The following is a 24,212-nucleotide window of genomic DNA, read 5'->3' on the forward strand; positions in this document are numbered from 1 at the left end:
AGTGGTGCCTGGCCCACTGGCCTTCTAGAGGTAGAACAGCAGGCTAGACACTAGATCGACACACTTAGGATAGCAACTGGAAGAGAGATCAGGTTTTTATTTTTTTTTTAAAAAAAAAAAGAAAAAAGAAAAAAAAAAACACAGTAACATAAATACACAGTGAATGGAAGGGCCCGGGCTCTGGTCAGGGGGCAATGTCATTGGAATTTCGACGCTGAAAGTGCGGCGAACCCAAACTTTTTGCAGGTGGAACCTGCGCAGCTTTCTTCGAGCTTTAGTCCCACTGCAGTTTGCGAGAACGACACAGGCCTCCGGTGCTTTTCTAGCACGATCGCCCATTTGTGGAGGCTTCCTGCACAACTGATGGGCCCAGTCCCCAGGATGGGCGGGAAGGGACATAAGAGAGGCTATAAGCCGGCCTGGGTCTGAGCGGCTGCCGACCCTCACTTTTGGTTAGCCAACTGATTCTCCAGGTCCTCCAGTCGAGCGGTCAGCTGGGTCAGTGGTGTTGTTAAGGAAATTCTCTAGCCCTTATTCCCCTTCCCAGCCTCAGACCCCCTACCCTTGGCTAGACCCTTCCACTGGATTCTCGAATTCCTCTGGCGCTTCACTGTCTTAGGGCTGTCTGCCACTTCAGAGCTCGCCCCCGTCTCTACCCAGAACTCTAGAGGATATGTTTCTGCTCCAAACTCCCCAGCGCCGTCAGAGCACTGCCTTGAAACTCCACGAGGCTCTCGCAGTCGCACGGGCTGCGCACCTCAGTGACCCCTTTCCCCTCCTCTGCAACCAAGGCATAGGGAAGCCAAATTAGTGGTACTTCCTGTGTGTGGAGCCGCAGAAAGAACAGCAGACCCTGGGCCACGCAAAGATGAGTAACTCCCCAAAACTCCCCTCCCCAAATCCTACTCCATCTAGCCCAGGACTGGGGAGTTTGGAAAAACACAAAGGACCTTGAAATTCGTCTAAATCCAACTCCTTCACTTTACAGAGGGGAAAAGTGAAGTCGGTGAAGGTGGAGCTCTGCCACATAGCAGTAGTTTACTAAATGCTAGTCGATTGATTGACTGAAGTGACTTAACCAGGCTCACAGAGATAGCAAGTAGGGGAGTAGGGATTCTCACTCAGATTTTTTGACTCCAAACACCACCTGCCTTCGTTTTTTTTTTTTGCACAAAAATTGAGGCTCAGAGAGGGGAAGTGACTGCCACGAGTTAGAGGCAGGGATTGGGCTAGAGCCAGGGTGGGGAATCTGCGACCTCGAGGCTCCAAGTGACCCTCTAGGTCCTCAGGTGCAGCCCTTTGACTGAATTCGGAGGACCTAGAGGGTCACCCGTGGCCTCGAGGCCACAGGTTCCCCCTGGGCCTAGACCCATGGTCTAACGTCTTTGCAACTGCACCAGATGGAAGAAAAGGAGTCAGTCATCGCTAAGTGGGGCTGACACTGGCTGCCCTTCTTTGTTCGGGAGGCTGTTCTCACCTGGACAAATGTTGACTTTCAGGCTCTCCAGCATGTGCGTCATAGTGCTGAAGTCAGGCGAATAAGACACGTGTTGCTCTGGGGGGGCCGACGCGATCTCCCTCAGCTCCTCCTCCACCGCCTTGCCTACGCCCACCGCGAACATGATGATGCCTGAGGACCGGGGACACTCGGGGTCAGAACCAGAAGGAACCTTCGAATTCAGGACCTCAAAGAAGGAACAGGGGCCATTCCCTGTATGTCTGCACCCCTTCCCTGAGGATGGTGTCCAGATCATGGAATTTAGAGCTGAAAAGTTTTCTAGCCCAACTCCCTCATTTTAACGCAGGACTAAACGGGGGCCTGGAGAGGGAACGTGACGTGTCAAAGGTCAAACGGGTAGTAATGGTCAAAACTGGGATCACAGCCTATATCCTTGGACCTCAGGGCTCTACGAATTGATTCCTTCTTTTTCAGGGGAAACTTTCCGTGGAGCCCCGGATCTCCCCGGCCCTCCTCCTGGGTTCTGACCTCCTGTTGGGTCCTACCCTCCTTCTTGGCCCGGGCGGCCCACGCTGAGATGTCATCCTGGGAGCGGCCATCGGTAAAGACGAGGCCGACGCGTGGCACGTTCTGGTCTCGGGGTCGAGCTCCCTGTGCCTCGGAGAAACTGTGTTCCACCAGGTGGCGCAGGGCCAGCCCGGTCATGGTGCCTTTCTCCATATATTCCACGGCCAGCACAGCCTGCTTCACCTCGTCGGCGGTTCCGTAGCGGCCCAGAGGAAACTCGGTGCGCACGCGGCTTGAGTATTGCACCAACCCCACGCGCGTCCCCTCGGGCGACACGTCCAGAAAGTCCACGATCTGGTTCACGAAACGCTTCACCAGCTCGAAGTTCTGGGGTCGGACGCTCTTGGAGCCGTCAATTACCAGAACCAGATCGACGTGCCCCGCCCGGCACCCTGCGGGAGAAGAAGCCAGTCGCGGGACAGGTCTGGAGGGTGCCACGGGGAGCCTTGTAGAGAGGTTCTCTTGCGCGCCCCCTTCCCCCTATTAACTTACTGTCACAGCTCTTCCCATCAGCCTGGAGCTGTCGACCCTCGGGGCAAATGCAGCGGTAAGAGCTGCCCGAACTCACGCATTGAAACTCACAGCCGTGGTCCACGCCATTGCAATAGTCTCGGGCTGAAATAGATACCCGCCTCCATCAGAGTGGAGCGAACCCTACTCCTGCCCTCGTGCCTGGACTCCAAGGGTTTCCCCCCTTTCGTTGGTGCATAGGAGGTCTCCCCTTTATCTCCAAGCAAGCTCTTTCTTCATCTTCATCCCCACTCCTTTCTTCTCTCCTCTCCTCTGACATCTTCTTCTCTTCCCTCCTCCCGTCCACCTTTCTCCCAGCTAGTCCCACATTCTCAGAGGCACGCAGGCACTCACCCCAAGGTCGCCCTCCTTACCCTGACAGCGCCTGCCATCTGGCTGCAGGTCAAAGCCCTGACGGCAACGGCAGCGAGCTCCCTCCGGGAAGCTGACACACTCGTGCTGGCAGCTGTGATTCCCGAAGCTGCAGTGATCAATCACTGGCAAGAGGGGAGACAAGGAAGGCCATTCAGCACAGGGACACGAGACAGCGTAGGGGCTGCTGCGGCCACTGGCGCCTCGCTTCTTACTCACCGGTGCAGTGCCTCTTATCCTTATGGAGGGTATAGCCCTTTCGGCAGCCGCAGGTGTAGGAGCCGTTGGATGTGATACAGAGCTGCTCACAACCGTGGGTCCCTTCACCACAGTGATCAATGACTATTAGAGAAAAGAGATCTAAGAAAATCCATATTTTTTCCTGATCCCTCTCTCGAAACTCCCCCCAAGAGCACATGGGATCTCTATTCAATCGTGAGCTGAAGAGTGCTAGACTGAGAGTTCAGAAACCTAACCCTGACACTTTCTCACTTAACTGTGTAGTTTCTTCATCTATAAAATGCCAGTCATAGTTGCGGTACCTCTCAGTCTTGCCACGAAAACCCTGTGATGCGGGACCTTGAGTTAATATTTCCTCATGGGACACTTAGTTGTTCACATCTCATACCTCCTATAAGACTTGAAGACCTTCCTCATTTTTTGCAGGGCATTGATCTCCACTAATAAGCAGATAGTCCCATATGTCCTTTTTATTTGGGCCTAGGGTTTCAGTCCATATCCCCAGGTTTAAACCTAGTGGGACCTTCCACAAAGTGGGGCTTAATGTGTGTTGAACTGAATTGTGGGTAAGCCCTCTCTCAAACACTTCCCACTAGGTCTGTCAAGAAGCTCTATGCTCAGAGGATCCTAGAGGGGGCACTGAGTAGTTTAAGACACAGATCCTGTCTACTCAGAGCTCATTGCCTAAAAACAGTGAATGACAACATACATACATGCATACATATATAATTGTAGGGTATGGGCACTGAACATCTAACCTAATGGTTATGAATGAAGTCATTAAACCTGCGTTGAGTTGTGCCTTTAACATATAGCAAACACACGAGCTGCCAGATTACTGGCAATTCATTCAACCTCTCAATGCCTCAGGCAACTCTCTAAAACCACATGTTGTGATTGAATCACAAAGGTGAATTCATGGAGGGAATTTCCACATTGAAATTAAAGTAAAATAAAGCTATAAAGACTCTAAGGAGTCACTGGCAGAGTGATGCATATACTGCCAGAACAAGTTGAAACACTTCCCTACTTTGAACTTCAATTTTCTCACCTGTTAAATAAAGTTAATAACCTCCTCATGGGATAGTTGTGAGGAAAGTGCCTTTGTTAACCATATGTCATTAAAAGATAGGAAAAATAAAATGAAACCCAATGAGGAAAGTCAGCCAGGGGCATTTCAGGTTTTCTGAGCAGGGCAAAGTAGCAAAATCATAGAATGCTACAGCTGGAAAGGACCTTAGAGGGTGAGATAATGATTTGTCCATCCTTTAATTTTACAGAGGAAGTACAAAAACAAATCAAAGATGGGAAGCAACTGATTCAGGAATCAAACACTGCTCTCCTGACTCCTAGAGCTTAGTGCTGTTTCTAGGTCCCTGGGGTTCCTGAGGATGGTGCTATTTGTTGTTGTTCATTCTTATCAGACTCTTCCTGATGCCTTTCAGGGTTTTCTTGGCAAAGATGCTGGAGTTGTTTGCCATTTCCTTCTCCAGTTCATTTTGCAGATTAGGAAACTGAGGCAAGCTTGGTTACTTGCCCAGGGTCACACAGCTAGTGAGTAACTGAGGCTAGATTTGAACTTCGGTCTTCCTGACACCAAGCCCAGCTTTCTATACATTGCCCTACCTAGCTGCTTCTGATGGTGTTTAAGTAAATTTAATCTTTCTCCCTGGTTTCAAGTATATTTATGTTCCTGTCACAAGTACCTACTAAGTAGCAAACTCCTAAAGGGCAGTAATTGGTGTTTTTCATCTTCATATCACCAGCACATAGGAGGATCTTAATAAAAATGGGATTAAATGGAAGTGATCAGGTCACAAAGGAACTTGCAGTCTCACCAGAGCAGCTCTTGTTATTCGGGGCCAGACGGTACCCGGGATTGCAGACACAGTGGAAGGAGCCCGGTGTACTGACACACAGGTGCTGGCAGCCATGAGTTGCATCTGTGCATAGGTCCTCGCCTGTGGGGTGGGGGACGAAAGTGTCAGTTGTGATTCCTCGCTGCTTTTTGAGTTCTCCCAGCCCACCCCACTCTCACACTGGGTGAGGAGAGAAAGTTGGGTAAGATGAGGCAGAGTTAAGAGACAGAATGACACAGGCAGAAAGCCTCAGAACTGGAAGGGGGCGGTGCCCTGTATCTGAACTGTATGAGTGAGGCGTGTATGCATAGTCAGGGCTAAAGTGAGAAACGCCAGCAGATCCAAATGAGATCTGTGTGAGAGTCAGCATGCACTTTCTGGTATCATGGCAGGAAGGACTTAAGCTAAAGAGGGAGGAAACCAGTTAACCTAAAGGCGCAGGTCCCGGGCAGGGCCAGAAAATGGATAGGGTAAAGAAAGGCTGAACTCATGTGAAGACTCAGAGTAGTGACAAGTGTGGCTTAAAGCACAGGAAAGTGTGGGCTGGACCTTGGGAGATTGGATATGGCTAGATCGGGGCTGGGTTCTCAAGAGAGAGGTCACCCTCTCCAGGCCTAGTCCTTGCTCACCACACAATCGGCCTTGAAAATGGAAGCCAAACTGTTGTATAAGGTCGAAGGACTCGACGAGGAAAACATGCTCATCCAGGGGAGGTGATGCCATAGCACGCAGGGAGCCCACGTCAGCTCGCTGTACTCCCACTGCGTAGATCTTGATACCCCGATTCCTTGCCTGGGCAGCCACTTCGGCCACCCGGTCCTGCGGCCGTCCATCAGTCACTATAACAGCAACACGAGGCACCTGGGCCTGTGAAGGGCGAGCACCCTCAGCGACACTGAAGGCTACGTTCATGGCATACTGGATGGCCAAGCCGGTCATGGTGCCCTGTGCCAAAGGGACTATGGCATGGATGGCACGTTCCATTTCCTCTCTTCGGAAGAAAGCTCCCAGCGGAAAGACACGCTGCACCTGGCTTGAGTACTGGATCACGCCAACGCGGGTGGCATTGGGACCAATGTCTAGACCCCGAATAATGTTCACCAAGAAACGACGCATTGTCTCAAATTCAAAAGGGCGCACACTACGCGAACTGTCGATCAGGAATATCAAGTCGAGGGGTCCTGTCCTGCACTTCGAGCCTGCTGAAGAGAAGGGAAGAAGGGTAGGTGATTGGTGGCTTTCCCAGAGAAGATGACTCCTGGGATCTATCTGTGAGCTCCATCCTCTCCTGGGGTGGGGAACACGGTACGCCAGCAAATGGCCCAACCTGATAGAAAGGAGAAATTCTGAGACTTATCCTAACTGTAGATTCCTAACGTCTAGCCCAGGGCTCTGCACACAGTAGGATCTTAATAACTAATTGAATGAATGAACGAACCATTGGCTTTCCATTTGGCTCCTTGATTGTGCCCCGCCCCCTCCCGCCCCAGTCCTGCTGACCGTGGTAGAGCATCATCCTCAACTAACCTGGAGCAGCTTGCGTTTCAGCATTCACAGAAACCAGAAAAAGGATAAGCAACGGGGCATAAGTAGGTAGCCTCATGGTGCTTGCAAAGGGTGTTCCAGAAAGGAGCTGAGATGTAACCTAGGAAAGAAAGGTCAGGAAGTAAGTAGTCATTCCAAGAGCCTGAAACAGCCGGGCACTTCCCCTTCTTTCCCCTCCCTTACCTGTCACTGCTCGAGTCTCCTCCCCTTTCTCTCTCCCCCCCACCCCCAGCCCCCGCCCCATTAGGTATGAGGCTGACAAGGCACCTCTTTGCGCGGCCTCCCGCCTACTGCCAGTTCCCCCTCCCCAAACCCCGGTTCGAGAACCTCAGGCCCCAAGAAATGGAACCGCCCTCAGCAGGAAGGGGCCTAGGGGTATGGGGCAGCCAAGACAAAGTTCGGCCTAAGCACTGTCGCTAGATGTCTCGCTCCTAGAGAGCTGGGGAAACCCCATGCAGAAGCCAATTGCAGGCGGCCTGCCCCGCTTCTTCGCAGACTATTAGCACCGCCTAACAACCCAGCCTCCATCGATGTCCAAGGGACTCCACTTGGGTCAAACAACGGCGGCCCCAACCAGCTCCTAGCAGCCAGCATGGGAAGCCAGCAGCTGCGGAGCAGGTGCCAGAGCCTAGAGCAAACATAGGGGGAGGAGGTGGGGAGTTGGGCCTGGGCGGGGAGCAGTCCCGAGGCCTTGGAGATAAGGCCCCCAGAACAGATATAGCAAGACAGGAGGGGGTGGGGATGCAGCGAAGTGCTGTGGGGACAGAGGGTAGAGAGTGAGGGCTTGTGAGAGCTCAGAATTGCGAGTAACCGAGGTTCGTAGGTCTCGGACTCCAGGAGTGCGACCATGGATCCCTCGGGAGGAACGGGTGAGAGAACCTGTCCCCCCACACACGCAACTGAAAGCTCCCAGTCCCTCAGAGACATTGCTCGGGCCTGACTTGGAGTCTTCACCTTTAAACCTAAAATGTCAGTGCTAGAAACAAATAGCTCCTTTTACGGAGAGGGAACTGAGGCCCAGAGAAGAAAAGTTACTGGCTCAATATCATAAAACCAATTACTGTAAGCTCCAGGACTAGAATCTAAGTTCCCAGACTTCAAGCTTTTCTGCACTTGAATCTACTCAGTTTGGAAGTGGGAGGCTTTGTTCAACCTATGTCTATGGGAAACTGTTGCCCGGCTAAGCAGCCCCCATTTGGAGTTGAGGTGAAGGTTCCAGGCCAGCCAGAGTGTACTCTCAATGGAAGACTTTCAGTCTTCCTTCCTTCCTTCCTTCCTTTTTTCCTTCCTTCCTGCCTTCTTGCCTTCCTTCCTTTCTTCCTTCCTCTGTCTCTGTCTCTCTTTCTCTCTGTTTCTTTCTGTCTCTGTCTCTGTCTATCTGTCTGTCTGTCTCTCTCTCTCTCTCTAACTGGCTCAGGCCCTACCCCTCTCACAACTGAGCCTGGTTCCCCCGCCTCCCCCCAGCATGTGGCTTGGTGAATGGAGCTATTTTTAGCCAGGCTTCCAGTTCAGCCTATTAAGGGTGCTAGACTCTTTGTACATCTAGGATTTAAGAGGGAAGAAAAGCCCCCAAACAGTGGCTGGCCGACCTGTCCTCAATGGGGCCCTTATGGTCAGGTTGAGGGCAGTCACATGCAATCTTATTGAATCCAGATGTTTGAGTTGCAGGAGAAGGAGGAGTGCCAGGAGAATCGAGTTCCTCCTGCTGGCCAGGAAAAGGCAACAGCATCCCAGGGGGTGCTGGGCTGGAGCTTCAAGGGCAGTCATCCTTTCCTCCTGCCTTCTCAAGTCTCTTGACTGTTTTCTTTGAGAATAAATTTAGTCCAGTGGAAGGACCTGTTGAACTGGAAGTCAGGAGATCTACTTCAGTGTGTGACCTTGGAAAAGTCCCTTCCCTTCTCTGAGTCTCTCTCTCCCCTTCTTTGAAATTAAAGGGTTGAGCTTTGAAGGTGTCACACAGCTCCAGAATTCCATGTTCTAAGATCTCTTCCATCTATGTTCTATGATCCCTTCTAGCACTAACATTCTAAGGGTCTATGATTCAGTCCCTCTCACCCTTTCCTCGTTCCACCAACCAAGACTTAAGAGCCACATGGGAACCACTTTGATCCAATGGGTCATCCCAAGGTCCCCATGATCTCTCCACAAGCTAATAATTCCTGACTAACATGGAACTATGATACTTTGCCTGCCATCTAACCATCAGAACTGGGAGGGACCTTGGAGACTGTCTAGTCCAATCTTTTTATTTTATAGAAAAGGAAACTGAGATTCAAAGATGAAAAGAGACTGGGCCACATCACATTTGAGGGCAGAGACTGAACTAGAACCTAGATCTAAAACTGCTTTGCCCAGTCCAGTTCTCTTTGCCCTACAATTATTCAGAAGAGGTACCTGATTGTGGAGGGTGGGTATCAAGGATAATTGAAACTGATAGGGCTAACATGTATGAGAGATCTCTGAGTTTAGGAAAAAAACTGGGGTTCCCTCTCACTAATGACTGATTGAAAGAATTCTATAAGTTCAGGGAAGATTTAGGGATTCTCTTTAGAAGGGTGGACTGTGTGGGTCACATTGTCCATCGGATAAGGGGGGAGATCTGATTGGTTCCTCGAACTTTGGAGATTTATAGGGTCGAGTTCACTGACTGTGGGACCTTAAGATAAGGTGCTCATATCTGTGAGAGTGCCCCAGTAACGGTAAGATCTGGAATGAATACCATTAGGCTATGTCCCCAGGGTTATGGGAAAAGGTCAAGGAAGAATCTCTCCCCAAGATAAAGAAGTTATCCCCTTTATCGTATAAAGAAAGCATGAAAGCTGGAGGGTTTTCTTGGGGAACAAGAAAGTCCGTATATCAAAGTCCAAGGGTGTCTCCGTGGAGTATTTCTCTAAATTAAAAGACTTGCAATTTCTGTGCAGACCCTCCGCTGCCCCCGGGGCCCCTCACTCACCTGGGCAGGCTAGAGAGCTCCGAGGATCAGAAGCAGGAGGAAACAGGCTTCCCGAGCCCCTTGTCCTGCTGGAACAGGTAGGGAAGCAAGCGGGCTACTTGCCCCGGCTCGAAGTTGAAGGGAATAGCAGTGACGGTCGCATTTAACTCGGGGGCTAGGGGAGCAGTCGACCCCTCCTACTGAAACGCGAGAGAGCCCCCCGCCTCAGAGGGGCGGGGGAGGGGGGACTTCACAGGCCCAGCTAAGGGGCGGGGCCGGTGATGTGTGTGCGTATGGGGTGTGTGTGTGTGTGTGTGTGTGTGTGTGTGTGTGTGTGTGTGTGTGTGTGTGTGGCGGGAGTGGGGGACCTCTCTATGCTCTCCACGTAGAGAAACCGAGACGCACTGAAACTCGGTCCGCTGGACACACAGTCCAACTCTGCACAGGAGGGAGGGGAGGACAGCTGGTTTCTGCTGGAATGCAAGAGAATTCCAGCAACACATTCCTCCTCTGGACTGCTCCTGAGGAGAACTGGACAGGGAGTGGGAGCATAATATTTCGGAGGGCGATCCTGACCGGGAGACCTGGAATGATGATCCCAGGCGCCAGTCAGTCAAAAAATCATTTATTGAGCACCTACTGCATGCCAGGCATTGAGCTAAGCGCTGTGAGATGTGGGAGAGCCGTAGGCCCGGGGAGAAGAGTGACAGTTCGCGTCTGTCTAACCAAACCTCCCCTGACCTTCGAAACCTCGGATGAACGCCTCCTACTCCTGCCCCTACGGGATGCCCTGGAGACCCCCAAGCTCCCATATCTGGGTGTCCAGAGGAGACAGGATGAGCCGGTTCACCATCTCCAAGACCTGATGCAGCTGAGTCATCTGGGCTGAATCTGAAAAACGGTCCTATTTCTCTCTGTCCTCCTCCCCCCAGCCCCACTTCATCATAGAAATTACACTAGTTCTAGCAGAATGGTTGCAGGAGTGCTCCCTGAACCTCTTCACAAAAAAAAAAAAATCTAGGCCAAAGTGGGACAAATGTGAAATATGTACCGCATTCTTTTCTGTCCTGGAATGGTATGGTCTGGTCTGGTATAGGTGGGCTATTCTTTCCTTTCTTTTTGGGGGGGGACCCTTCCAGTTAGGTCCCTGGAATCCAGCAGGAATCTACCCCTGTGCCCACTAAGCCACAGTCCTTTGGCCTCCCTAGGACCAGGGAGGGAAATGTATTGGGAGGGATGGGCTTGAAGTTTCCAGGCCCTCACTACAGGAGGTAGGAGCATCAGGCTGTTGGTTCCACCAGTCTAATAAGGGAGAAGTTCAAACTCCCATCCTCAAAATTCTGGACTTCATGCTGTGGGATGGATTCTCCACTGGATGTCTGGACTCTGTGCTAGGGGACAACACCTAAGGGCAGGAGCAGGGGAGGACAGGGAGAGAAGTATGGTCAAGGCCGATTTAGCACTTTTCATAGTCATTTACTGACCACCCAACACCCTTGCTTGCCTCTTTCTCTCCTGGATCCTCTGTCTCTGCCCTCAAGAATAGCAGTGGGTAGGGCTGGGGTGGAGGGCAACTGACATTTGAGCACAAGAGCAGCTATTGTGCAGGCTATGCTTCCTCTGCGCTGGCCTGGCCTGGCACTGAGCCACACTAGCTGTGGGAGAGGGGGGAGCTTGGGTGGTCGTACTGTGAATCGACCAGTGCTGAGGCTCTGTGAAGGTCCCATTCAACACTGGGCAACTCAAATATTTAGACCACAGCCTGTGGTGATGCCCCAGTTCCCTCTTCCTGTCCACCTCTGGTTACCCAGACTTTCCTGAAATTTCAAGTCCAAGTTTCTACTTTTTCTTTCCCTTCTTCCCCTTCTCTTTCTCATCCTAGGTCACCCTCAGAGCCATCAGCCCTCCTTCGAGACCAGGTAAGAAGATGTCTACAGATGAATTCGGAACAGACGGTCAGGATCCTACATGCCAAAGTGGCCCAGAAGTCCTACGGGAGCGAGAAGAGGTAAGACAAGGTAGTCATAAAGCCGGGGAACCACAATGGTTGCTCTTTCCCTCTCCTATCCTAACTGTACTCTGCAGCACCCCCAGGCTGTACCTAGCCCATCTACCAACTGGCTGTGACTGGAGCAAGGAATTTCTCAAATTCCTTAACTGTCAGCTAAGGGAGTTAATTCATTCAAGAAACTTGTATTAAGCACCTCTTCTTGTACAGAGCACAGGCCCCAGAGCAGATGCCCAGTTTCAATGAAAGAGCACTTTCCTCTCCTCCTGCTATTAGAGGGAATAAGGTAAACACATAAAAATAATTCACAGTTGCATGAGTACAACAAAGAGGAACAAAATAAAAAGTCATGCAAGGACTGAGTGGGGAGATATTTATTACCTTTGGAATCAAGGAAGGCTGTGATTCTACACAATTTCACGAATGTTTCTTAAGATTATGCCCTATGCCAGGTCCTGCTCTCAATGTTGGAAATACCAATAGCTGCACAAAATGAAGCAAGTACCTCAAAGTAGTTACAGGAGGAGCTGATAGTTGGGTCGGCCTTTAAAGGATACATTATTCACAAAAATAACAAATAAAGTGGGGGAAGGAGCCATTGCAGGCATGGGGTAGTGAGTGACCAAAGGCATGGAAGGGAGAGAAGATGGGATATCCTAGGGAAACAAAGTCTTCCATTTTGGTTAGAATCCACAATGCATGGAGAATAGAAAGAAGAGAACATGCTGGAGAGTTTTCAGATTGTGGAGAGCCTTTAATGTCAGGTAAAAGGGTTTAAATTTGTATCCCTTGATACTTCAATTGATACATACAAGTGGCAACCTCTCTGCCACTTCTCTTGTCCCTGTTCTTCCATAAATCATCCATAGAGGGATCTACCTTTGAGGTTTCCCTCTGGGTCATTCAAATGTTTCAGGAGTACTCAGGCAGGGATCCAGGTGTGAATGGCTTATTCTTCCTTTCCTAAACATGGTGGCCCCACCTCCTTTTCTGATCAAACATTTTTTCTTCCATTTCTTACAGCCAAGTCGTCATGGGTAATATGAACTTTATTGGGTAGCAGCAAAAAATAAAGATAGACAGAACCCTCCCATTTACATAGCCAACTATTTACAAATCTGTCTGAGGTAGGTATTGGAAATCTACTCTGGATTTTTCTGATGAGGAAATTGAGGTTCAAAGAGGTGACTTGATAAGGGCACAGAGTTAGGATCTAAACCCATTTCTTTTGATTCCCAAGTCCTAGGCTCTTTCCACTTTCTCGCTGGCTAAATTATTTCTAAGATTCCTCCCAAGGGCTTGGGACGGTTTGTGACATAGCTAAGCACTTCTCCACGCCTATCAGCCTGTCTTTGCCTTGGCTCAGAAATGATCACAGCCTCTCCTTGTAGGTTCTTTTGTCCACCACCCTGCGTTTATCTCACAGGCCCAGGCTGGAGGCTGAAGCCTGAACAGGGGCAAGGTAAGTGGGGGAAGCAGGACCCGACTCCACAGCTTTTCCCTGATCCATGGGGTTGGGAGTCAGCAGGAACAAGAGGGTGAGGGCGCAGCCCCATAGCTCCCCCTGGAGCCCACTGTACAGGCGTATACTGTATGGTGCATTCCATCTCATCCGTCCCCTACGGTATATTCTAGTGAAAGAGACTGGGGAGGCTGGATGCACGGTCTGCGGTTACATGGGGTTAGACAGCGGTTCCGCGGAGGCGCAAAAGCTGAGCTTTGAGGAGCAGCCGGACTCTAGAGTGAGGAGGGGAAAGTCGAGCAGACAGATCCCCATCTGTCCACTGTTGGGGGAGCGGGGTGCTGTATTTCCTCCTCCCCCAGACAATGACCTTGGGCAGGGAGAGTCCGAAGTATGTGGGAGGAACTGATGGAGACTTAGGGAGGAAGGGGACCTACCTGGGCGATCCAAGGGGGCCAGAGTGACTGGGAGGACTTGGGTTGGGTGCCCTTCAAGCCATACTCAACTGGGTAGCAAAGGTTTCACTGAGCCCGCTGGCCTCAGGACGAAGGCAAAGCTGCCCACTTCGTCGGCTGGCTAGGAATTCGCCTGCGCCAAAGCTCTATATATCTCGGACTCGGACAAGAGAAAGCACTTCCGGCTGGTGTTAAGGCTGGTGTTGCAAGGAGGCCAAGAGCTAGGTACCTTCCACAGTCGCCTCATCAAGGTCATCTCCAAGCCATCTCAGAAGAAGCAGTCCCTGAAGAACACAGACCGTGAGCTAAGGGATAAGCCTGGACCTGAGGAGTGGGGCTGCGGATTAGGAAAGGGGAGAAATAAACCAGAGTTGGGGGTAAAGGAAAGGGTGTGGTCTAAAATGAAGGGGTGGGACCTAAGGAATCATGGAGTCATTGAAAACTGGAAGGAACCCTCAAAGTTAGAAAGTCAGAGTGGGAAGAGCCCACTGAATCCAGCCCTGTACCAGGGCTCAAGTGACTGATTGATTCCCAGGCTGCAGAGACAAGACTCACAATTAGTCAATAAAAGCAGAAATAAAAATGAGGGCTGGAAAGTAGAAGGCTTTCCAGAAGTAAGAAGTAAAACTATAAGATTCAGAGCTAAGAAAAGATTATGAGATAAAATCCAGCGAGAGACTAAGAGTTTTGCTGAAAGTCATCCAAGTAGTGAGCAGCAGAGTCAAGATTTGAACCTAGGGCTATCTGACTAAATCTTAGGAGTTTCCCACATTATCTCTGGGCTGGATCATATTCACCTGAGACCTAAAGAAAGGCAGCAAAGTGCAATTTATAGAGAGCTGTTGAAATCCTCTCCCTGATAGATACATATTGACTGCATGGTTCTGGGCAAGTCACTCACCCCCTCAGGGCTCTAGGAAACTATGTAAAACTATTCAGTTTCAGTGAAGGTCCTGATCTACCTTAGAAGAGGGGGCTTACTCACCTAGTAGTTCCCTGAGCCAATGAAATCACAGTTTCAGGCCCTACTCCTCTCACCTGAGTACTAAGGGGATGTTGGCAAAGAAGGGGTCAGGAGATAATGAGGGATCTTGTAAATTTCCATTCCCACAATGATGGGTAATGGAAAGGGACAGGAGCCAAGCCTGATCAGCCCCTTCCCTCACAGTATGCATCTCCTCTGGATCCAAGGTGTCCCTCTTCAACCGTCTTCGATCACAGACTGTCTCCACTCGGTACCTATCCGTGGAGGGTGGTGCATTCATCGCCAGTGCCCGACAATGGGCAGCCTTCACCCTGCATCTGGGTACTATACCTGGGTTCAACTCTACACACACCTCTCTCTACTATCCATGTTCAAATACCCCCCAGGAGAGGAACATTTTCCCCCACCATCAGGTCTCCTGTGTTTGCTTTGTGGGTCATCAATTATGATACTGAGCACCTTCCAAGGTCTTAGAGATGAGACCAAGTTAAGCCATCTGTACTGCTACCTTCTCCCCCTGGTAGCAAAGAGGTTATCTGTAGTCTTATCATCCATAGACAACAGACTTAAGTTTTCCTCTGAACCAAGGTTCCTGGCCCTATATTCCAACCCCAAGCTGAAGTCACAACCCATCCTCTTGCTGAATCACTGAATCAATCAGAAAAGCAGAGCCAGGAGGGATCCCAGAGGTTAGCTCATTTTACACAGGAGACTCAGAGAAGTGAGTTACCCTAGGGTAGCATATCTCAGTAGGGGCAGAGCTAGGGCTTCTCTCAAGCCATCCTTAATTGGAAAGGGGAAATTTAAAGGAGAATGAGGCCTTCTAATTCACTGTTCCTTGGGAAAGGGAAGATGCAGACACTTGTAATCATATTAGCTAATGTTTCCATAGTAATTTTACTTTTACAAAGCATTTTGCTCACAACTTTGTGATCTAAGGAATGAGAAAAAAAATCTGCCTCTTTTTACAGGGCAGACTCAGAGAGATTGGGTGATTTACATATGGCCACTGAGCTAAGTTTTGGAGCCAGAATTTGAACCCAGTTCTCCTGACTTCTGATTTCTTCCAAAAATCTTTCCAATACACTCTATACTCTATCCTGCAGAACTTTGTCTTAGTAGACAACAGTTCTTGCCCTCTGGGGCTTCATCTCCAGTCATCTCTTGTCCTAATCTGAGAAGCTTTGTGGTCTTGTTTACATGAATCAAGCTGGGGAGAAAAATTGGACGATTTTGCTCTTCTTCATGCTCTAAGCTCACACATATTACCATCATACCTCAATTCCTGTAGTCAGCATACTTAGTCACCAATTTCTGCCCAAGGAGATTCCTCAACCCCACCCCCCCCACCTGCCCTCCTCCTTACAACCCTACTCAAACCAAAGTCTCCCAAGAGGGCCGAAATCCCAGGCAGCCTACAATGTTAGAGGGTCAGTAGAATTGGGTTTGACTCTCAAGTCCAAATACTTGCAAATGTACTTAGATTAGATTACATTTATACAGGATATCCCAAAATTCTTAGTACAATTTGTTTTAAGAGCTAAAAACCACACTAAGACTTTTGAGACACCCTATATAACAACATGACCTTTACTAAATCTCTTTAGATCTTCCCATCAGCTCTTATGGGGCTGTTAGGATAAATATGAATAGCCTCATCTTACTGATGAAGAAAGCTGGGACTCAGGAGAAATGGCCTCATCTGAAAATAGAGACAAGAATGCTTGTCTCATAGGACAACAATGTAGGGTTTTGCACATCTTAAAGCCCCATATTACTGTGAGTTATAATTACATAATACGTAGTTATAATTACACACACACATATAAATGTATATATATGTATACATATGTATCAGAGGTGGGGAACTCAAGGCCTCAGGTTCCCCACCCCTGATTATACACACGCACGCACACACACACACACACACACACACACACACACACACACACACACAATGATACTGGAGTAGTTTGCCATTTCCTTCTCCATTTCATTGTAGATGAGGAAACTGAGGCAGATAAGGTTAAATGACTTGTCTAAGGTCACACAGCTAGAAAGTGTCTGAGCCCAGATTTGAACTCAGGAAGTTGAGTCTTCTTGACTTTAATCAGATACTCAATCCACTGTGCCACCTACCTTCCATAGATAAATAGAGGTGTGTGTATATGTGTGTATGTATATGTACATATGTATACACATATGTACATATACACACATACATATATAGTTGTAGATATAGGATAATGAATTAAGAGTGGAAAGGACTTTAGATATCTTCTAGTTCCTTTTACAGATCACCTTATTTTACAGGTGAGAAAATGACTTGAACAAGGTCACACACTATGTTAATGACAGAACTGAAATTCAAACCCAGATTCCTTGACTCCAAACTCATTGCCCTTTCCACTATGCCACACCAAAGGTTTGTTGTGAAAAAAGTACTATAGACATTGAAGTAATTATTTTCAAATGACTCATCCAAGATCCTACAGATACTAAGTAGCAGAACCGAAATGTCAATCATGGCCATAGGATTTCAAAACCAGTGGGCCTTCTACTGTACCATGTTGTCTCTTAATACCTATTTGACCTTAGGGAAGTCTTTTCCTCTCTCTGAACCTCAGTCTTTTCCTATGTAAAATGGGGATTACTCTTATAGCAACTATCATTTCATGAGACTAAAATGAGATAACATCTGCAAATCCCTTTGTAAACCATAAACCACCACAGAAACATCAGTGTTGATTATTATTGTAACCTAACATCAGACCTAACTGACCTTACTAGGAAGTCCAAAAGTCTACATGTGGTGCTGGGGGCAGGGTGGGGGAGGCCTGATGTCTCTGCACTCACCATCTTCCTTTTCTCTTAGCTGATAATCATCGTCCCCGAGGAGAATTTCCTCTCCAAGAAGGCTACGTCCGCTATGGCTCTCTAGTACAGCTGGTCTGCACAGTCACAGGCATCACACTGCCCCCCATGGTATGAACCTAATTGACCAGACTAGAACTGGGTAGATTCTCTCTGGTCCACATAGAGGGTGACTGTGACCACAGGGTACAGGGGCAGAAGGGGGCAGCCATTACAGGGGCTTGGGAGATTGGGGGGAGATTGGTGTCTCAATGGCAGGTTTGGCTCTGAAGTGAATTGGTTAAGTCTACTCTGGGTATCTTGAGACTTTCTTTTCTCCTTCTCCCATAGATCATCCGCAAAGTGGCCAAACAGTGTGCACTCCTGGATGTGGATGAACCAATCTCCCAGTTGCACAAATGTGCTTTCCAGTTTCCAGGTGGAGGACCAGGGGGTGGTACCTACTTGTGCCTTGCCATGGAAAAGATTGTGCAATTCCAGGTGAGATTGGGAGATTAGCAGATCATGGACAGCCCTAAAATACAGGACAGAGAATCATAGATTTAGAACTGAAGAAGCCTTTGAGGTCATCTAGACCACCATCTTCATTTTACAGATGAGGAAACTGAGACCCAGGGAGGTTAAATAATATCCAAGGTCAAAATGGAAGAGATCTGGGATTTGAACCCAGGTCCTTTGCCTCCAAACATTCTTTTCTTTCCCCACCAGAATGAATATCAGGGTTTTCAAAACAATTCTCTGAATGCAGTAGTCTTTTCAAATTTCATTATATTCTTGCTCAGAAATATTCAGTGACTCTCTATTGCCATCTGGTAAAATACAAAGCTTGGCATTCACTCCCCTCCACCGTCTGGCCACAATCTCCCTTTCCTGGTTTCATTCCTTTTCCTCTCCTTAATGTACTCTAGATTTCAGCCAAGCCAAGGGATTATTGGTTGTTACTTGAACTCATGTAGCTTTCTTCCACTTCTGGATTTACACAGATCATCGTCCATTCTCTCCCCATCTCCATCTCTAGATATCCTTCTTTTCCTTCAGATTCCACATCTTCTCCATGTTATATCACATTCTCTCCCCACCCCCACCTCACTGTCTCATAGCTGAAATGAATCTTTCTCCCATTAAATGTTCCTAGAAACTTTATCCCAGTCTCTTCCTTACCTTTAAAATATCCTTCTTTGTCTCACTCTTATTTGGTTACCTGTAATATCCTCCAGTAGAGTGTAAGCTCCTTTAAGGCAGGGCCTGTGCCCTTTTTTATCTTTAGATCTTCAGTACTAAGCCCAAGACCTGGCATATTTGTTGTTGTTCAGTGGGTAGGGGTGGGGTGGGCAGAAAGTAGAGCAGAGCAGAAGAATTATTTTGTCAGCTGCAATGGGTGGATGACAGATGGGAGAAATTGGTAATGGGAAAACCTGTTAGGAAGCTATTGGAATAGTCTCACAGGTGGTTGTAAGGGCATAGATGAAGATTGTGGCCATTAGACTAGAGAGGAAAGAATAAATACAAGCAACGTTTTTTAAGTAGATTTGGAAGAGACTGATAACTGAAAAGTTGTGAGGGATGAGGGAAGAGGAAGAGTTAAAGATAACTGCAAGTATTAAAACACAAGTGATGAGACTGGTGCTGGCAGTGTAGACAGAAATAGTGGATTCAGAAAGAGGAATAGTTTTAATGGAAAACCTTGCTTTGGAGGTTTGGGGTGTGATTTGCTGCTAGGACATATTGATAGAGATCTTCTGAAAGAACTTGACAATGTTGTGGTGAAGCTTGGAAGATCCATGAGGCCTGGAGAAAGGTCTGCATGGATGGATAACTGAAGCCATGGGACTGAGAGAGATCTCCATGGGAGATATTATAGAGAAAAGATGTCCTCCAATTCCCTCATTCTGCAGGAGAGAGAAATGTGGCCTAGAGAAGGAAAGTGAGTTGCCCCTGGTCACACAGTAATTTGGTAGGGTTAAAATCAACCCCTGGACTGCAGATGAGGTACTGGGGAGTAGAAAGATGGGGGATCCACCTCCTATCTCCCCTGGTGACTCACTGATGGCCCCTACCCCTTCTTGCCTCATCACTCATCTTCCAGTACTTTCTTCTAGGCTTCACCTTGTCCCAAGGAAGCAAATAGGGCATTGCTGAATGACAGCTCATGTTGGACCATCATTGGTACTGAGTCAGTGGAGTTCTCCTTCAGCACCAGCCTTGCCTGTCCCCAGGAGCCTGTCACCCCAGTGCCTCTCATCAGTACCTTAGAGGTATTCACCTGGACACAACCCTAGGAACTTGCTCCCACCTCCTAGTCTAGGGGGACAATCTGGCCATGACAGTTCCCAGGAGAGAGGGTTATGGTCCCTTGTCCTTGATACCAGCCTGACTCAAAACCCCTTGCCCCACAGCTTAGTGGTGGGGGTGATGTGGCAACCTTGGAGCTGCTGGGCGAGAATTTCCATGCAGGACTCAAGGTGTGGTTTGGTGATGTGGAAGCTGAGACCATGTACAGGTACAAATGGTGGCTGGGAAGATTCTGGGAGTTTGAGTCTGCCTCTGTGGATCTCAGTTTCTCCAATTGTAACACGAAGGGGTCACATTTTAGTCTTTGTGATCTCATCTATTTCATGTCCTAGGGTTCCTTGTAGCTCTGACATTTTGTGTTCTGACTTGTGCCTCCAGGAGTCCCCGGTCCCTGGTGTGTGTGGTACCTGATGTGGCAGCTTTTGGTAGTGCCTGGAGGTGGCTGCGCACCCCCATTACAGTACCAGTGAGCCTGGTCCGTGCTGATGGGCTGTTGTATTCCAGCAACTTCTCCTTCACCTATACCCCAGAGCAGAGTGGACGGCCAGCCCCCTCAGGAGCCCCTGAACCACCCCCTGATGCAGATGCCCTCTTGGAAAGCATCCACCATGAGTTTACTCGAACCAATTTCCACCTCTTCATTCAGAGCTAGGGGAGGGGTGGGGGCAGGAAGGAGATGGGCTACAGTAAGGGAATGTTACTGTTGGTCATGGGGTGACCTTCTTTAACCCATAAACCCCATCCCAAGAACTGGCCCATTCTCCAGGCTCCAATGGTGTCTAGGGCTTCCTATGGATTATCAGATTTAGAGTGAGAAAAGATTTTACAGGTCTTCTTAATCCAACCTCCTCATTTGACATAGGAGAGAATTGAAAACCAGAGAAAGAACCAGGCTCACTGGTACCAAAGCTTGCCCAAGGACATAGCGGTAACAGTAGCAAAGCCAGGTCTTCTGACTCCCCTATTCAGTGCTCTTTTCACACTGTCACTTAGTGTTATGCCATAGGAGTGTGCAGCATCTTTCATTAGGGTGTGCCTACAGGCAACATTTTTAAAAGATGAATATTAATTGAATATGTAGTGATGAAGGACATTATTTTAGTTCATCAAAACTTAACTAAGCTAATTTTTTAAATAACAAACTTCACTTGAACAGTTTAAAAAACTTTAAAATAAGACACAATGATACCAATCATTTTGGAAGGACATTCAGGTGTGTCTGGGCACAGCTATTGTACCCTCTATTAATTCTCAATCAATCAGTCCATAAGCATTTATGAACCACCTACTGTGTGATCATGTGACTGGTCTGCTGAAAACCTACATAGGCCCTCCAGTCCTCATACAGAAGCTCCAATTAAAGATGGAAATGTTGCAGGCACGCAACCCTTCAAACACCCGCTCGCTGTCTGCAGCACACACACACTCCGCTATAATCTGGTGCAGGGAGCAGAGCAATGTCTGGAGCCAGGAGGCCTGAGTTCAAATCCTAGCTTTATTTCTAAATAACCTTGCAACCTGGGGCTGCTGCTTCCCCCTTCTGGGCCTCAGTTTCCTCATTTGTCAAAGGGAGACTAGCTAGCCCTTAAGGGTCCTTCTAGATCTAAATCCTCTCATCACCAGGATAAGATGGGGTAGAAGAAGGCGTTCTGGGCTTGGAACTAGAAGATGTGTGATCAAGTCCCCACTAGAGTGATTTGGGGCAAGTCACATCCTTTTTTAAAACTCCATCTTCCTGTAAAATAAGGCTAGCAAGACTTGAAGCATGTACCTCACAGGCAGGCAGTGATAGAAGATAATGCAGGCATTTCCATTTTACAGATAAGAAAGCAGACTTATGAGATTTCAGGGGAGAAGGTACCTCAAAGTCGATCTGATCCAACTCAGACCCCGAAGATTCCCCACTACAGCATACCTGACGAGAGGTCTTCCAGCCCTTTCTGGAAGCTCTCCAAGAAGAGTCAAGGTAGCCTCTTCCACTTATAAATGACTCTAATTTCCAGAAGGTTATTCCTGACCTCAGTTCTAAGTGGGCCTCTTTGTCGTTCTTACCAGTTGCTTCTAGTTCTGCCCTCTGTGGGCAAACAGAACAAATCTAGTCCCTTTTCCATGTGAGAGCCCTTCAAATGCCCAAGAGCTCTCTATCCTTCCTGAGTTTTTTCTTCCCCCAAAGAAAACATTCCCAGTTCCCTCAACCAATATCCATGTCATATTGGCCCTGCACCGTCCTGGCTGCCCTCCTTTGGACACTATCCCTGCTTTCCTTTAACTGTGGCAGCCAGCTCCTGGGAAGTATACAACAAGCCCAGCCTTATTCCCAGAAGCAGGACCTCTGTTAATGCAGACCAAATGACAATAGGCTTTTTGCTACTCTATACCATGGTTAACTCATACTAAGCTTGAAGTACTCTGAATCCACAGATCCTTTTCAAACAAATCTAAGCACCCCTCCCCCATCTTGTATTTTGTTAGACTGACTTTTGAAAATCAAGTGTAAAACTTTTCCTTTATCCCTATTAAATTTCATATACTAAATGAAACATAGTATCCTAGTCTACTGAAATCTTTTTGGGATTCTATCATCGAAAGGTATTACTTTTCCATTTATAAGAATGAAAACAACACATGGGATTGCTGCTAGTAGAGGTTCACTCTTGATCTGATCAGACAGGAAAGATACTAAGAAGGGGTTAATAATCTTACTTTATTCTAGTCTTCTTACAAGAGGATTGCTGATAATGAAAGCATAATTCCTATAGCATTCCCTAATCATCCTTCTCACAGGGACCGACGAGAAGGAGGGGCAAGTACCCCTACATCTTGATGGGGCCAATGGAGACAGGCACAACTTGTGCATCCCCTAAATCCCCTCAAGCCTTAATCCTCAATGGGGGCCAGTTGAGGCAAATACACACAGGATTCCAGCTTGTGCACTCAACCTTAAGCTTCCCCCTGAGGTTCTCCATTCACTGACCAGTGACTACCTGCTTTATAGGGCAACAAACAAGGCATATTGCCAGAAATAGTCTCACAAATTTATATCATCTCATTCTTGTCTCTTACTGTGCAGCCACAGTGGATGCTTATATTATCTATCATTATATAATGCTATGCAAGCATGGTGATGTTTTGAACCATAACTGTGGGAACTCATATCTAATGCCTGGGAACAAGAACAACTTGAGAGCAGGGACATTTTGTACAGAATCTCCAGGGCTCAGCACAATGCTTGGCATGTGGTAAGGGATTCATCCACACTTTTCTTCATTTATTATACAATGTCACACATAGTGAAATGCCTTGACTAAAGGTCTTCCCTCTAAAGTAGAAAGCCCTTTCCATGCTGCTTCTTCAAACAAATGCTAGGTCTGTGCCAGATCCATCTAAGAACTTGAACTGGGGAGACAGTCTCAGTCCCAAAAAAAGGAGGGCAATGATCCCAGGTCTTTTGTGCTCAGACCCCAAGGAAGACAAATGACAGCGAATTTCCAGCTGGAGAAGCATGTGTTTGCTTCCATAACTTATAATGGATCAAGGAACTCTTTATGAAAGGTGGAGTAGAGGAAGCAGGAACTAAGCATGTTGTGGAAAAAGCCCTGACCTTGAGATCAGTAAAAGAGTGTTTCATACCAACTAGCTGTGTGACTTTGAGAAAATGACTGCTGATTTCTGAGCCTCAGTTTCCTTGTCTGTAAAATACTTGCACTACTTACCTAAAAAGAGTGGTATGATTGAAGTACTTTGGAAATCTTACAGTGTAGCATTTTAAGCATGAGGTGGCAGAGTGGATAAAAAGCTGGTCTTGGACTGAGGAAGATCTGAGTTCAAGGCCATCCCCTGATGCTGACTGGCTTTGCTAGCTCTGTGACCACTGGGATTTAAAGTAAGGAGACTGGGCTGGATGATCTCTAAGATTTAAAATTTTAAATCTATATTTGCCTCCTGAACGAATCCCTCTTAAGTGGCCAATGGGAAAGCTGGCACAAGTGTTGGGAGATGCCTTTAGAGGGTGTGACCAGCAGGTGGCAGTGCTGCACCAGTGTCAGAACTGGAACGAATGTTAGGACATAAGATCAGAGTTGGAAGGGCCCATCGTCACTGACCAGTCCAAGCCACTCATTTTGTAGGTAATGAAACTAAGCTTCCAATTAAAGGAAGAATGTGTTGGATGTTCTTGCTGTGACGAAGGGGCAGCCCCAGGTAGAACCTAGGTCCTCCCTACCCCCGATCCGGGTCTTCTCGCTTCCCTCTCCTTTTTTCATCTTGTCACAGGACCACATTGTATGTGTGCAGCCCTTTACTGCCAGCTGAGCCCTTTTCCATCCATTATTTCATCCCAGTAGAGAATGTAAGTTCTTAGAGGGCAGTGACTGTATCTTTTGGAGTCTTGATCCTCATAACAGTCCTGGGAGGGGCTACACAGCGGTGGCCATATGTGCCCTCTAGGTCCTCAAGTGCAGCCCTTTGACTGAATCCAAACTTCACAGAACAAATCCCCTTAATAAAAGGATTTGTTGTGTAAAATTTGGACTCAGTCAAAAGGCCTCACCAAGGACCTAGAGGGCCCCATGTGGCCTCAAGATTGCAGGTTCCCTACCCCTGGTGCTAGAACATTTGACAGATGGGCACCAGAAGGACTGAGAGAAGAAACC

The 24,212-nt window shown here is 48.1% G+C and overlaps 2 protein-coding genes across 9 annotated transcripts; one reads left to right on the plus strand and one right to left on the minus strand.

Annotated features, from left to right (window-relative positions):
• Positions 1 to 77: 77 nt before the first annotated feature.
• Positions 78 to 13,540, minus strand: MATN4 (matrilin 4). 8 transcript variants are annotated; one of them, XM_072633709.1, is made up of 12 exons: positions 13,392 to 13,540; positions 9,506 to 9,570; positions 6,535 to 6,652; positions 5,637 to 6,209; positions 4,987 to 5,109; positions 3,128 to 3,250; positions 2,911 to 3,033; positions 2,519 to 2,641; positions 2,005 to 2,418; positions 1,478 to 1,630; positions 676 to 780; positions 78 to 502 (listed from the first exon to the last, which is right to left on the minus strand). In XM_072633709.1, exons 3-12 carry the CDS (start codon positions 6,608 to 6,610, stop codon positions 444 to 446), a joined length of 1,872 nt encoding a protein of 623 aa, XP_072489810.1. In that variant the 5' UTR covers positions 6,611 to 6,652; positions 9,506 to 9,570; positions 13,392 to 13,540; the 3' UTR covers positions 78 to 443. The 8 variants fall into 8 exon arrangements, 7 of the variants coding, with proteins under 7 accessions (XP_072489810.1, XP_072489813.1, XP_072489808.1 ...); XR_011972384.1 differs by lacking the exon at positions 13,392 to 13,540 and having other exon boundaries at positions 1,988 to 2,418; positions 9,506 to 9,594; XM_072633712.1 differs by lacking the exon at positions 13,392 to 13,540 and having other exon boundaries at positions 5,637 to 6,206; positions 9,506 to 9,594.
• Positions 7,335 to 21,474, plus strand: RBPJL (recombination signal binding protein for immunoglobulin kappa J region like). Its single transcript, XM_072633714.1, has 12 exons — positions 7,335 to 7,421; positions 9,474 to 9,582; positions 11,367 to 11,492; positions 12,884 to 12,954; positions 13,128 to 13,234; positions 13,535 to 13,709; positions 14,578 to 14,715; positions 17,270 to 17,379; positions 17,599 to 17,748; positions 19,368 to 19,523; positions 19,665 to 19,768; positions 19,939 to 21,474. Exons 1-12 carry the CDS (start codon positions 7,400 to 7,402, stop codon positions 20,210 to 20,212), a joined length of 1,542 nt encoding a protein of 513 aa, XP_072489815.1. The 5' UTR covers positions 7,335 to 7,399; the 3' UTR covers positions 20,213 to 21,474.
• Positions 21,475 to 24,212: the final 2,738 nt, after the last annotated feature.

This window comes from Notamacropus eugenii, chromosome 1 (assembly GCF_028372415.1).
Source record: "Notamacropus eugenii isolate mMacEug1 chromosome 1, mMacEug1.pri_v2, whole genome shotgun sequence".
Lineage (NCBI taxonomy): Eukaryota > Metazoa > Chordata > Mammalia > Diprotodontia > Macropodidae > Notamacropus > Notamacropus eugenii.

What these genes read in the sequence shown, in the direction of transcription:
- RBPJL (XM_072633714.1), top strand. Translation starts at nt 7,400, where the DNA reads ATGGATCCCTCGGGAGGAACGG. An exon ending in AGCCTTCACCCTGCATCTGG is followed by an intron (nt 14,716 to 17,269) that starts GTACTATACCTG and finishes CTTTTCTCTTAG; the next exon opens with CTGATAATCATCGTCCCCGA. An exon ending in AAAAGATTGTGCAATTCCAG is followed by an intron (nt 17,749 to 19,367) that starts GTGAGATTGGGA and finishes ACTTTCTTCTAG; the next exon opens with GCTTCACCTTGTCCCAAGGA.
- MATN4 (XM_072633709.1), bottom strand. Translation starts at nt 6,610, where the DNA reads ATGAGGCTACCTACTTATGCCCCGTTGCTTATCCTTTTTCTGGTTTCT. An exon ending in TGAAACGCAAGCTGCTCCAG is followed by an intron (nt 6,210 to 6,534) that starts GTTAGTTGAGGA and finishes CCTTCTCTTCAG; the next exon opens with CAGGCTCGAAGTGCAGGACA. An exon ending in TTTTCAAGGCCGATTGTGTG is followed by an intron (nt 5,110 to 5,636) that starts GTGAGCAAGGAC and finishes CCCACCCCACAG; the next exon opens with GCGAGGACCTATGCACAGAT.